This window comes from Bubalus bubalis, chromosome 22 (assembly GCF_019923935.1).
Source record: "Bubalus bubalis isolate 160015118507 breed Murrah chromosome 22, NDDB_SH_1, whole genome shotgun sequence".
In the NCBI taxonomy this organism is placed as follows: Eukaryota; Metazoa; Chordata; class Mammalia; order Artiodactyla; family Bovidae; genus Bubalus; species Bubalus bubalis.
This window is the reverse complement of record NC_059178.1, coordinates 41,011,722-41,024,018: the sequence shown is the minus strand read 5'-3', so window position 1 is coordinate 41,024,018 and position 12,297 is coordinate 41,011,722. Positions and strand designations below refer to the sequence as shown.

At 38.3% G+C, this 12,297-nt stretch overlaps 1 protein-coding gene across 3 annotated transcripts in view; it reads left to right on the top strand.

The window, feature by feature from the left end:
- The first annotated feature begins 2,569 nt into the window (after window positions 1–2,569).
- The window catches only part of RPRD1A (regulation of nuclear pre-mRNA domain containing 1A), a 67,748-nt gene continuing 58,020 nt past the window's right edge, over window positions 2,570–12,297 (top strand). For 2 of the 3 annotated variants that reach the window (XM_006054975.3, XM_006054974.3), the window contains exon 1: window positions 2,572–2,873. In XM_006054975.3, the coding sequence (XP_006055037.1) occupies window positions 2,723–2,873 (151 nt within the window). In that variant the 5' untranslated portion in view covers window positions 2,572–2,722. Of the gene's footprint in view, window positions 2,874–12,297 lie in introns of all 3 variants that reach the window. The other variant, XM_025273507.2, reaches the window with a different exon arrangement.

Here is a 12,297-nt window from a genome sequence, read left to right as displayed (position 1 = left end):
GCATATCCTGGGGTTGCCATGTGGAGAGATCATGTGAAGATGAAGGAGGGAGGGAGGGAGGGAAGTGGGGAAAGAGAGAGAGGGGAAGAAGAGGAAGAAGGAGAAGAGGAGGAGATGAGAAGATAAGAAAAGAGAGAGAAGGGAGAAGAGATGGATCTGAAGGCCCTAGCTCTTTCACTTCCCAGTGGTTTGAGTCCAGGCATCAAACATGAGCAAAGAATCCTTTGAGGTGACTCTAGCCACAATCTGACTGTGACCTCATAAATGCTAACTGACCTTGGTCATTCCTCAGGTTTTTGAGCTAAAATAAAATGATTGTTATTGTTTGAAAAGTCACTCTTTTGGGATGGTTTACTATGCTTCACGAGACAACTGGAACAATGAATTGATGTTGTGTAACTTGATACCAGCACTTGCTTAGGTCCTTTTTATTGAATTTTTCTCTGATCGTCTTCATAACCTAAAAGCTCCTGGTCTAAAATTATATAGAAGCTGGCTAGGTGACTGGTGAAGACAGTAGCCATGCAAACCTTTTGGTGATAAGATTGAACAGCTTTCCCTCATTTATTATATTTAGTACTATTATCAGAATAGAGGAGAGTAATATATTGTATAAAGGATTAATTTGTGATAACCTGAGAGCATTGAAAAAATCTCTCTACTCTTTCAGTTCATAAAATGTATTACATGTTATTATTTGACAAGAACATTCAAATCTGGAAACTTGTAAGTGAAATCTTTTGTACCCTGTTACTGTATGTCTTTGTATACGAACATCAGTATGCTTCTTTTAACCGGAGAAATACACCATTGAACATAAGTTTATTAATGATTTACATATACAGAGCACAAGGAATTATAGCTATCATCTTCTAATAACTTAAAATAGAGTATAATCTACAAAAATGCTGAGTCACTATTTGTACATCTGAAACTAATATAATATTGTAAATCAACTACACTTCAATTAAAAATAAAAAATTTTTTAAGTAAAAAAAAAAAACAAAATTTAACTTAAGACTGAACTTTTTTAGCTTGTAAGTTTTCTTTTATCCTAAGTTTGGTAAACATAAGAGCCCTCATAACTGTTTGGGTCCATTACAATGTGGAGAATGTGAAATAAATGTAGTCATTGCTATTAGGTTTCTTTTTTTTTTTTTACTGAAATAAAATGCACATAACAAAATTAACCATTTGAAAACATACATTAATTGCATAAGTACATCTTTGGGCTTCCATGGTGGCTCAGACAGTAAAGAATCAGCCTGCAATGCAGGAGACCTGGGTTTGATCCCTAGGTCAGGAAGATCCCTTGGAGGGGAATGGCTATCAACTCCAGTATTCTTGCCTGCAGAATTCCATGGACAGAGGAGCCTGGCAGGCTAAGTCCATGAGGTGGCAAAGAATTGGACACGACTGAATGACTAACACAAACATACATCTACAATGTTTTGCAGCCCCTGCTTCAAATAAATAGGTCTATTTGATGCCTACTTGGTGGAAAGTTCTTAAGCAGTGCTTCTCAAAACATGGCTTAGGCATTCCTGTGGTTTCTTATGTACCTTCTTTTTTTGCATTCATATTTAGAATATGACAGTATCTCCTCTTCTCTTTTGTGATGTATCATAATTCAGACAAATGCTATGTCAAAATGTGATGAATTAATTATGAGAATTCTGAAATTAGTTTTTAATTCTGTAAGTAATACATGAATATGTTCTTGTAAAAGATGAAAACAATTCAGACAGAGCTTAAGGGCGCCAATTCTTATCCTGTCTTTACAACACTATTACTGCAATGTGTATTTTTCTAGACCTTCTTGCCATGCCTTTACATACTGATGAATTCTTATAAAATATACATTTTTATAAAAGAAACATTATTCTGTATCTTTTCTTTTGCAACTTAAAAAAACCCAATCCACCACTGGATTTATAAATCTTTTAAACTACTGCATGTATTCTGTAATATGAACTATCACAAATAATTTAGCCATTTACTTAAAATTCAACCCCTCTCTGTTACGGAGCTGGACCACACAACGCCTGGTGTTCAAGGGATTTTTAATTACCCCTTTGGAGATATAGTTTCTCCCAGAAGAAAGGTTCTAGGCCTGGCAAACATGCTGGTGTTTTCCTAGCATTGATAGCAGTTAGGGAAATCGCAGGGTCACAAGAAAGGTGTATAATAAAATGGATTATATCACGCCATATTATCTTCCAAAGTGGCTGTACTAAATTTAAACACCTATGAGGCGATTTTAAATACCCCTTGGAAAAGAGAGCTTCTCCTAGGAGGAGGTTGGCCAACCCCGCCCCGCCTCCCGCCCAGACCCGCCCCGCCTCCCGCCCAGACCCGCCCCGCCTCCCGCCCAGACCCGCCCCGCCTCCCGCCCAGACCCGCCCCGCCTCCCGCCCAGACCCGCCCCGCCTCCCGCCCAGACCCGCCCCGTCTCTTCAGCACTAGCCTCAGTCCCGCCCCTTCCGCTAGGAGTTCCCGCCTCTCGGCCGCGCCTGGTCGGAGGGCGGGGCATCGGTCAGCCGTGACGTCACTGCCGGCTGGACGCCATCTTGCTGGTTTGCGGCCGGTGTTGGATGTGGCGGCAGTGGTGGTGAGGGCGTGGGGAAGGGTGGGGTGAGGAGGCGAGGCCGCGGCGGGGGCGGCGAAAGTCTCCTCCGCTCAGCTTCACCGCGTGGGACGGCGCAAACGCGGTGCCGGAGGGATGTCCGCTTTCTCCGAGGCGGCGCTGGAGAAGAAGCTGTCGGAGTTGAGCAACTCGCAGCAGAGCGTGCAGACCTTGTCCCTGTGGCTCATCCACCATCGCAAGCACTCGCGACCCATCGTCACCGTGTGGGAGCGGGAGCTGCGGAAAGGTGAGTCGGCCGCTCTTCGCCTCCCGGCCTGTTCCCTGGCGCCTCCGGGACCCCCCTCCTCGCGCTCCTTGGGATCCCCACTCCCCCAGCGACCCCAGCCCCCGGGTGCCCCGCACCGCCCCTAACCCGGCGCCCCGGGCTCCCTGGCGTCGGTGGGCTGCCGGCGAGGAGGAGCGGCGTGCACCGCGCTTCCTGCGAAGCGATGTTTAGTAGGTGTTGTTGGATAAGATATAAAGGATTAGTGCTACTGTTTAACGTGGAAACAGTAGCCAGGGGCTCAGGGCTCCGCTACTAATTACACTCAGAAATTTAGCAGTGAGGTTTTTTTTTTTCATTGTGTACAGTCTAATGGAGGATAGGGGGAAGGGCAAAATTGGGAAGTATGGAAAGTAAAAGATTGTTATGGGGTTGGGAGGTAATTTTATTTCTATAACACAAAACTCAATCTTGTAAAATCAAGAGAGGAATCAGAGTCTTTAGACTGGGGAAGTCTAAAATAAGATGCATGATGTAATGGAAAGAATCCTGAATTTGTGGATTTTAGAGGATTGTAGATTTTAGGAGGACCTGGATTAGGGAGATTTCTTAATTTCTGGATTGCAAGTGCCTCACCTGAAAATTTATTAGTTAAGTGATCTAAGGTACTTTCTTGCTATATTATTATACGTCTTTAGGGTAGTGTCTTTATTTTACAAAGCATTCGATAGTGCTTCTGTAAGTGAAGTTAACTTTTTTCCAGCTGAAGTCTGCTGTCACTAAAATATCTAGAAGAATCATTTCATTACTGCAGAGCAGATTTATCCAGGAGAACGGATTGTGTGATGGTGCGACTGAAAATTAAAATATTTGATCTGCTTAATCTGGATTTATACCTTAATTCTTAATTCATTGGATAAAGAGAGTAGACTCTTAATTGTTGTTTCAGGCATCCTGATGTACCTGATATTATTTATCAAGCATTTAGCAAACAGTTATTAATCAAATAGATGCTTGTGTACTGATCCATATGAAAGCCATATGTTGTATTAATACCATATCCAAATTGTTTATATAGAATGGAGACAAGTTGTGATTTTCTTGTGTATTTGCTTGTTGTTAATTACTTAGAAAAAACTGATGTAGAGTCCTGTTTTTCACTTCATATGTTGAATGTGTGTGTATTGGCCCTCATGGAGAAGTTCACTTGTGAGTGGCCAAAAGGGTTTGAGAAACAGATATGAATGTCTGGAAAATAGCTCTGAACTTTGAGAAGGCAGGAATTATCTTTGCTTATCAACCTTACTAGATATGAAAATCAGCAACAGTTTTATATTGTTTATGTTGGAGGGGAGGGAGAAAGAGCAAAAGGATTGTTACCCGGACTATTCTTAAGAATTACCACAGATCAGTAGAAAAGTGGCCATACTGTTAAAGGCATTTCACATGAGCAGAAACCTGAAAGACCAGTAAATGATACTCATCTTACTAATCAAGAAGACATAAATCAATGAAGTACTACATTAGACCGTTTGGTTTGCAGAGTTTAAAAGTAAGACAGAGAATTCCCTAATGATCCAGTGGTTAGGCCCCAAAGCTTTCACTGTGGGAATCAGGGAGAGTATTGAGTTTGATCCCTAGTCAGGGTACTTAAGGAGAAGGCGATGGCACCCTACTCCAGTACTGTTGCCTGGAAAATCCCATGGACGGAGGAGCCTGGTGTGCTGCAGTTCATGGGGTCGAGAAGAGTCGGAAGCGACTGAGCGACTTCCTTGAATTCACTTTTCACTTTCATGCATTGGAGAAGGAAATGGCAACCCACTCCAGTGTTCTTACCTGGAGAATCCCAGGGATGGGGGAGCCTGGTGGGCTGCCGTCTGTGGGGTCACACAGGGTCGGACACGACTGAAGTGACTTAGCAGCAGCAGCAGGGAACTTAAGATCCTGCAAACTGAGAGAGCATGGCCCCGCAAAATGTATGACAATGCCAAGGATTGGGGAGGAGAACAGGAGACAAGAACTCTCTTATACTGCTGATCCTAGCTGTGAAAAAGGAGATGAACTTAGTAACCTCTAATGAAGTTGAAGGTATATGTCCTTTGACCTACTAGTTCTATGAATATATCCTGGAAACTCAATAAATTATTGTAGCCTGTTAATAAAAATAAACAGTATAGACATCTCATTAGAGTATGGACAAATGTATTTTTACATTCATACAGTATTAATATAATACAGTTTTCATGAATTAACTAGATCTACATGAAACAATATGACTGAATTAAAAAACAACAAACAAGCAAAATGTTGAGCTAAGAAAGCAAGGTGCAGACCATTATGCCATATAGTGAAAGTTTGAAAACATGCTTGACCCCCATAGGCCAAGATAGTGGGAGAGAGGAAATGAAAACAGATCTGTGTAGCTAATAGTACATATATTTGGAACAGTTTTTGAAACACGGGGGGAAATGATAAGATACCCTGTTAGCTGAGTTTGGGAATGTTTTCATAGGTTTAAATATTCCATAAATAGAATAAATTAAAGGCATATAAATAGATGCTTTAGGGGAGAGAAGTGTTGGGTGTTGATGGTGAAGATAGAAATGATGGTAATTGTGGAGGTGATCACGCTGCTGCATTTTTCAGTCTGATGTGGGATTTTCTGCCAAGTGTTTCCTTTCTGTGACATGATTGTGCCTTTGTAGGTCACAGATAACCTTTATCTCCTCCCTGTTCTCTGCAGTTTTGCTTATCAACTTTAGGATCCTTTGTTTCCTTTAGTATAATGATGATGACAGTAATTTACTGAGTATCAGGCATTGTTTTAGACATCTTACTGTGATACCTTGAATCCTCACATGATCTCTGCAGAATAAGTATTTTTGAAAGGATTGATCAAATTTGGAATGTCAAGAAATAAACTAAGGAAAATTAGTTGAACATTTTGTATTAAGCTTGGCATTTTTTAGTTTCTTGAAGTGGTTAAATGACATTGGTAGAGAAAAGTACTGATCAAAATGTAAGAACAAGTAGGTGAAATGCTATGTCAAATGCAATTATGAGGATTTCCCCTGCCTGTCTGCTTATCTTTGTCTCCCTGAAAGAAAGATAATTTCTTTTTGAAGAGATGTACCCCAGGGCCCTTAAGAAGAAAAAAGTAGCTATATCCTTGATACATACAACACAATGTAACCAAAAACAGAAGTGAGCATTTTGTTGTTTTGTAACAGGTCTGTTGAGATATAATTACCAAAATAATTAGAGCTCTATTGAGATACAATTAACCTACCCTACAAGCATTACTAAGAACAAAGCCAGTGGAGGTGTTGGAATTCCAGCTGAGCTATTTCAAATCCTAAAAAATAATGCTGTGAAAGTGCTGCACTCAGCGTGCCAACAAATTTGGAAAGCCCAGCCATGGTCACAGGACTAGAAAGTGTCAGGTTTTCATTCTAATTCCAAAGAAGGGCAATACAGAATGTTCAAGCTACCATACAATTGCACTCATTTCACATGCTGGCAAGGTAAAGCTCAAAGTCCTTCCAGCTAGGCTTCAGCAGTGTAAACTAAGAACTTCAGATGTACAAGCTGAATATAGAAAAGGCAGAGGAACCAGAGATTAAATTGCCAGCATCCACTGGATCATAGAAAAAGCAAGAGAATTCCAGAAAAACATCTATTTCTGCTTTATTGACTGCACTAAAGCCTTTGACTGTGTGGATCACAACAAACTGTGGAAAATTCCTAAAGAGATGGAAATGCCAGACCACCTTACTTGCCTCCCGAGAAACCCATATGCAGGTCAAGAGGCAACAATTAGAACCAGACATGAAACAAGGGACTAGTTCAAAATTGAGAAAGGAGTACATCAAGGCTGTTTATTGTCACCCTGCTCATTTAATTTATATGCAGAGTACATCATGTGAAATGCCAGGGTGAATGAAGCACAAGCTGGCATCAGGATTGTGGGGAGAAATATCAGTAACCTCAGATATGCACATACCACCACCCTTACAGCAGAAGTGAAGAGAAACTAAAGAGCTTCTTGGTGAAAGTGAAAGAGGAGAGTGAAAAGGCTGGCTTAAAACTCAACATACAAAAAACAAAGATTATGGCTATAAGAAACCTAGCCAGTGTATTAAAAAGCAGAGATAATACTTTGCTGATAAAGGTTAGTATAGTCAAAGCTATGGTTTTTTCCCTTAGTCTATGTACAGATGTGAGAGTTGGACCATAGAGAAGGCTGAATGCCAAAAAATTGATGCTTTCAAATTGTGGTGCTGGAGAAAATTCTTGAGAAGTTCATGGACATCAAGGAGATCAAACCAGTCAATCTTAAAGGAAATCAACACTGAATATTCATTGAAAGGACTGAAGCTGAAGCTCCCATACTTTGGCCACCTGTTTTGAAGACCCGACTCATTGGAAAAGAGCCTGATGCTAGGAAAGGTTGAAGGCAGAAGGAGAAGCAGGGAGCAGAGGATGAGATGGTTAGATAGCATCACTGTCTTAATGGATATGAATCTGAGCAAACTTTGGGACGTGGTGGAGGACAAAGGAGCCTGGCGTGCTGCAGCCCATGGGATCACAAAGAATCGGACTTAACTTGGTAACTGAACAACAGCAGCAATTGTTTTAGAATTTTTAAAAATACAGTTAATATGCTATAGCATGTAGAAGGCTTTTAATGATTAAGAATAATTTCACTTTATATATTTATAATTGATGCCTTAAAATATGTTTTCTGCCATCACTATGCTGATGATTCAGTAATTTTTTTTTCTTTTTTAGCAGTCTAAATGTCACTGAATGGTATTTCTTGAGCACATCAAACATGTACAAAACAAGTTTATCATCTTTCCCCACTCTTGTCCCACTTCCCTGTTACTCTTCCTGTATTTCCTGTTTCAGTGAAAGGAATTACTGTCTACTAGTTGCCTAAACTCAGAACTTAAAGGTTGTCTTGATGCCTTTCTTCATACATGCCCCACCTGCAACTTTTTAAATTACTGTTTTAGCGGTATTTTTTTGTGTGTCCTATCCCACCCTACTGCCTAACTCCTCATCTTTTTTGTTGTTGTTAATATTTATTTATTTGTCTTCATTAAGTCTTAGTTGTAGCATACAGAATCTTTTGTTGCAGGGCTGGGCTTCTCTCATTACGATGGAAGGACTCTAGAGCACACAGGCTTGGTTGTTACCGTACGTGGGCTTAGTTGCCTCATGCCATGTGGTAGGTCCCCCACCAGGAATCAAACCCGTGCCCCTGCATTGGAAGGTGAATTCTTAACCAGTGGACCACCAGGGAAGTCCCGTCCACCTCTTTTACTAGCACTCTTGTAGTAATTTTACTTCTAGGTATGTATTCACAAGAATTGAAAGCAGGTTTTCAGACGAATGCTTTACAAGAATACTCATAGCAGTACAATTCACAATACCCAAAAGGTGAAAACAGCCTGACTGTCCATTATTGCATGAATAGATTTATGTGGTATATCCATGCAAAGAAATATTATCCTGCCATAAAAAGGAATGAAATGCTGATTCGTGTACAATGTGGGTGAACCTCAAAAACATGTGAAGTGAAATTTATATGAAATATCCAGATGAATCCACAAAGAGAGAAAGTCATTGCCAGAGACTCAGGGAGAAAGGAATGGGAAATGAATGACCTGAATGGGTATGAGGTTGTCTTTGAGGGTGACAAAAGTGTTTTGGAGTTAGATATAGGTGATGGTTGCACAACTGTATGATAAATGTCCCTGGGTTATATACTTTAACATTGTTAATTTAAACTTACATGAATTTCCTCTCAACTCAAAAAAGATACAGGGAATTCCCCAGCAGTCTAGTGGTTAAGACTGCACTTTCATTGTTGAAGGTCCAGGTTTGATTCCTGATGGGGAACTAAGATCCCACAAGCTGCACAGTGTGGCCAAAATAAATAAAATAAAAATTAATAAAAAAGATTAAAAAAGATAATTTAACACTTTTTTGTATGTCTTTATGTTGTCTTCACAAACTACATTTTGTATATGTTGTGTGCGCATCGTAAGATTTTTAGGAACTTCTGACGTGTTAAGGCCAATAATGAACTCCAGTTACAAACATTGACCTGTTTGAGGAAGACTTGGAAAAATTTCCAGCTTTTTCAGTCTGTCATATTGTTCTGCTCTTCCCATATGTATCCATTCTTAGAGAAGTGGTTCTGAAAGTGTGGTCACTAGATTCCCTTTGGTGGATCACCAAGACCCTTTTAGGAAGCATGAGAGACAAGGTAAAAATTATTTTCAAATGCTACTAAGATATTCTCTCTCTCACAGTTCTTTTCGCTGTGTTGGTATGTTCTTTGATGGTGTAAAAGGAAAGGTGGGTGAAAACTGGTAGTGCCTAATCATTAATAAAGGCAGAGGCACCAGACTGTACCAGTAATCATTGTATTTTTCAAACTGCATGTTCACAGCTAAAAAATGTCACTTTCCTGACTATGCTCATCACAGTAGCTCAGCTTACTGATTTTGTTAAATCTTGACCCTTGTATGTGAGTGTGTCTGTGTGTGTGCTTGGGCTTTTTTCATTATGGTAAAATATATGAAACATAAAACTTCACACTTGAACCTTTTTTCCCTCTTTATTTTAGTAAAATATACATAATGTTAATTTAGCGTTTTAAGCATTTTTAAGTGTACAGTTAAGTCCAGTCACACTGTTTTGCAACTGTCATCCCCATCCTCCTCCAGAACTTTTTTCATTTTCCCAAACTGAAACTCCATTCCCATTAAACAGTAATTCCCTATTCTCTCCCATCCCTGGCAACCACCCATACTTCTGTGAGTATGAATTTGGCCACTCTGGGTTGGCTCATTTAAGTGAAATCATGGAACTTATTCTTTTGAGAGTGCTTTTTTTAACTTAACATAATTTTCAAGGTTCATCCAGGCTGTAGCATGTGTCAGACATTTTTCCCTTTTTAAGAGCTAAATAATAGTCTTGTATCTATGTACCAGATTTTAGTTAAGCATCTGTTGATGACAGTAGAGTTGCTTCCAGTTTTTGGCTATTGTGAGCAACACTGGTATGAACATGATTGTACAAATATCTGTGTTTGAGTCCCTTCTTCAGTTCTTTTGAGTATGTGCCGAGAAGTGAAGTTGGTAAATCATGTAATTCTGTGTTTAGTTTTTTGAGGAACAACTGTACTGTTTTCCACGCTGACTGTGCCATGTTATGTTGCCACTTGCAGTGCCCCAGGATTCCAATTTCTGCACATCTTCATCAGTACACATCATTTTCTGTTTGTTTGTTTTGAAAAAAGACATTCTAATGATTATAGAGTAGTATCTGTGGTTTAATTTTCACTTCCATAATGACTAGTGAAGACTATATATACAGGTGTTTGTTTCTGGGCTCTTTATTCTATTTTGTTGGTCTATACATCTGTCCTTATGCCTATACTATACTATTTCTGATTACTATTGTTTTCTCTTAAGTACTGAAATCAGGAAATAGTCTTTTAACTTTAATTTTCTTTTTAAAGATTGTTTTGGCTATTTAGGATCAGTTGGAAATCTATATGAATTTTAGGATGGGTTTTTTGATTTCATTTAATTTGTAGGTTGCTTTGAATATGGTTATCTTAGTAGTATTAAATCTTTCAATCCATGAAAATGAGATACATTTCAATTTATTTGTATCTTTTATTTCTTGTTATGGTTTTCAGTATACAAGTCTTATACCTATTTGGTTAAAATTTACTCCTAAATATTTTATTCTTTTTGATAAAATTATAAATAGAATTCTTAGTTTATTTTTTCTATTGTTCATTGTTAGTTTATAGAAATGCAATTCATTTTTGAATGTTTTATATTCTGCAAGTTTGCTGAATTCATTTATTAGCTGTAACAGTTTTTTGTGGACTCATTAGGGCTTTACAACAAGTAACATCGATGAACAGAGATAATTTGACTTCTTTGCTTCTAATTTAGATCTTATTTCTTTTTCTTGCCTGATTGCTCTCACTAGAAGTTCCAGTAGTATGTTGAATAAAAGTGGTGAAAGTGAGCATTCTTCTGTTTTTCCAGATTGTAGGGGGAAAGCTCTCAGTGTTTGACTAGAGAATCGCATTAGATGTGATTACATGTCTTTTAAATAATCTGTGTAACAAAATGAGAAGTATACATGAAGTTCTGTATACTGCACATTCTGGAGGAAATACACCTGTGTGATTGTGTTCTGAGCTAAACCAGCTGCTTTTTTCATGGAATACCATTTTATTTGAAAAAACTGACTGACGAGAGAAACTGTGATTATTGAGACATGGATATTTGCCAGATGTTTTCTCAAAATGACTGTAATGAATCTGTTTACTCAAGAAGGACAACTGACAGTATTTGTTGCCCATTATACAATTTTCAAGCAAAAATTAGAATTTTGGAAAACTTAATGTGCCGTCTTAAGCCTGACACCTTCTCAGTGCTTTTAAACACTTTTCCAATGAAATCAGTAGTGATATTTTTGCAAATGTAATTTTTAAAAATAATTACCTAATAAAATGTTGAGCTTTTGGAATGCTTTTATAACTCAGCAAACCAGTGTTTATCAAGAAACTAATTTGTGATTTACAAAATGATAATGTAAGTCAAAGATCCATTCAAAGAGCATGGTAGCTTAAAGTATTTTAATGTAAGAGAGTTTTAGAAGTTCGCTGATATGTTTTTAGATTTCATATTGCAATTTAGAATCTTTTTGAAAACTATGGCTTTTTGGATTTTGGTGTAGTTTCAAAGAATATCCGAAACTATCTGTAACTGTTGAGAAAGTTTGCTCTTAGCAAATTTATCTGGGTGTGGTCTGCTTTTTTTCATTGCTTTCAGTAAAACAATGTATTGTAGTGTATTCTATAGGGAGACATATGAGAATCCATCTGTATTCTGTTGAGGTGGAGATTTGCAAAAATGTAAAACAGTATGACTCACTTAAGATTTTGGGGGAGAAATGTATTTTTTAAACAAATGCTATTTGTGTTAACATGTAATTTTAAAGATTATGTTAAGAATTCCTCTGTTTTAATTTTTAATAAGGTACATATTGATGGGTAGAAGAGCATGATGGGATTCTGAGACCAGAAAGTTTGAGAGCTGTTTTCAGATTAACAGAGACCATGAGTTCTTCATATTAATTTTATTTTAGCTCATCTTGCCTAATTCAGTGTAGTAATTGTTTTCATTTTTAAAACTCTAGCTTTCCGATTCTTTTGAAGTAACTGAAATTGATATTAATGTCTATAAACAAGTATGTAGAGTGAACACTGGAGTTTCTTCTAACCACCCACTTCTGGAAGTGCTGGTGTAGTAATTTTTTAGCCCCCAAACATGACATTTTTAAAAATAGTGTTTATTTTTCTATAATTCTAGATTCATAGTCAGTTTTAAGAAATAATACGAGAGAC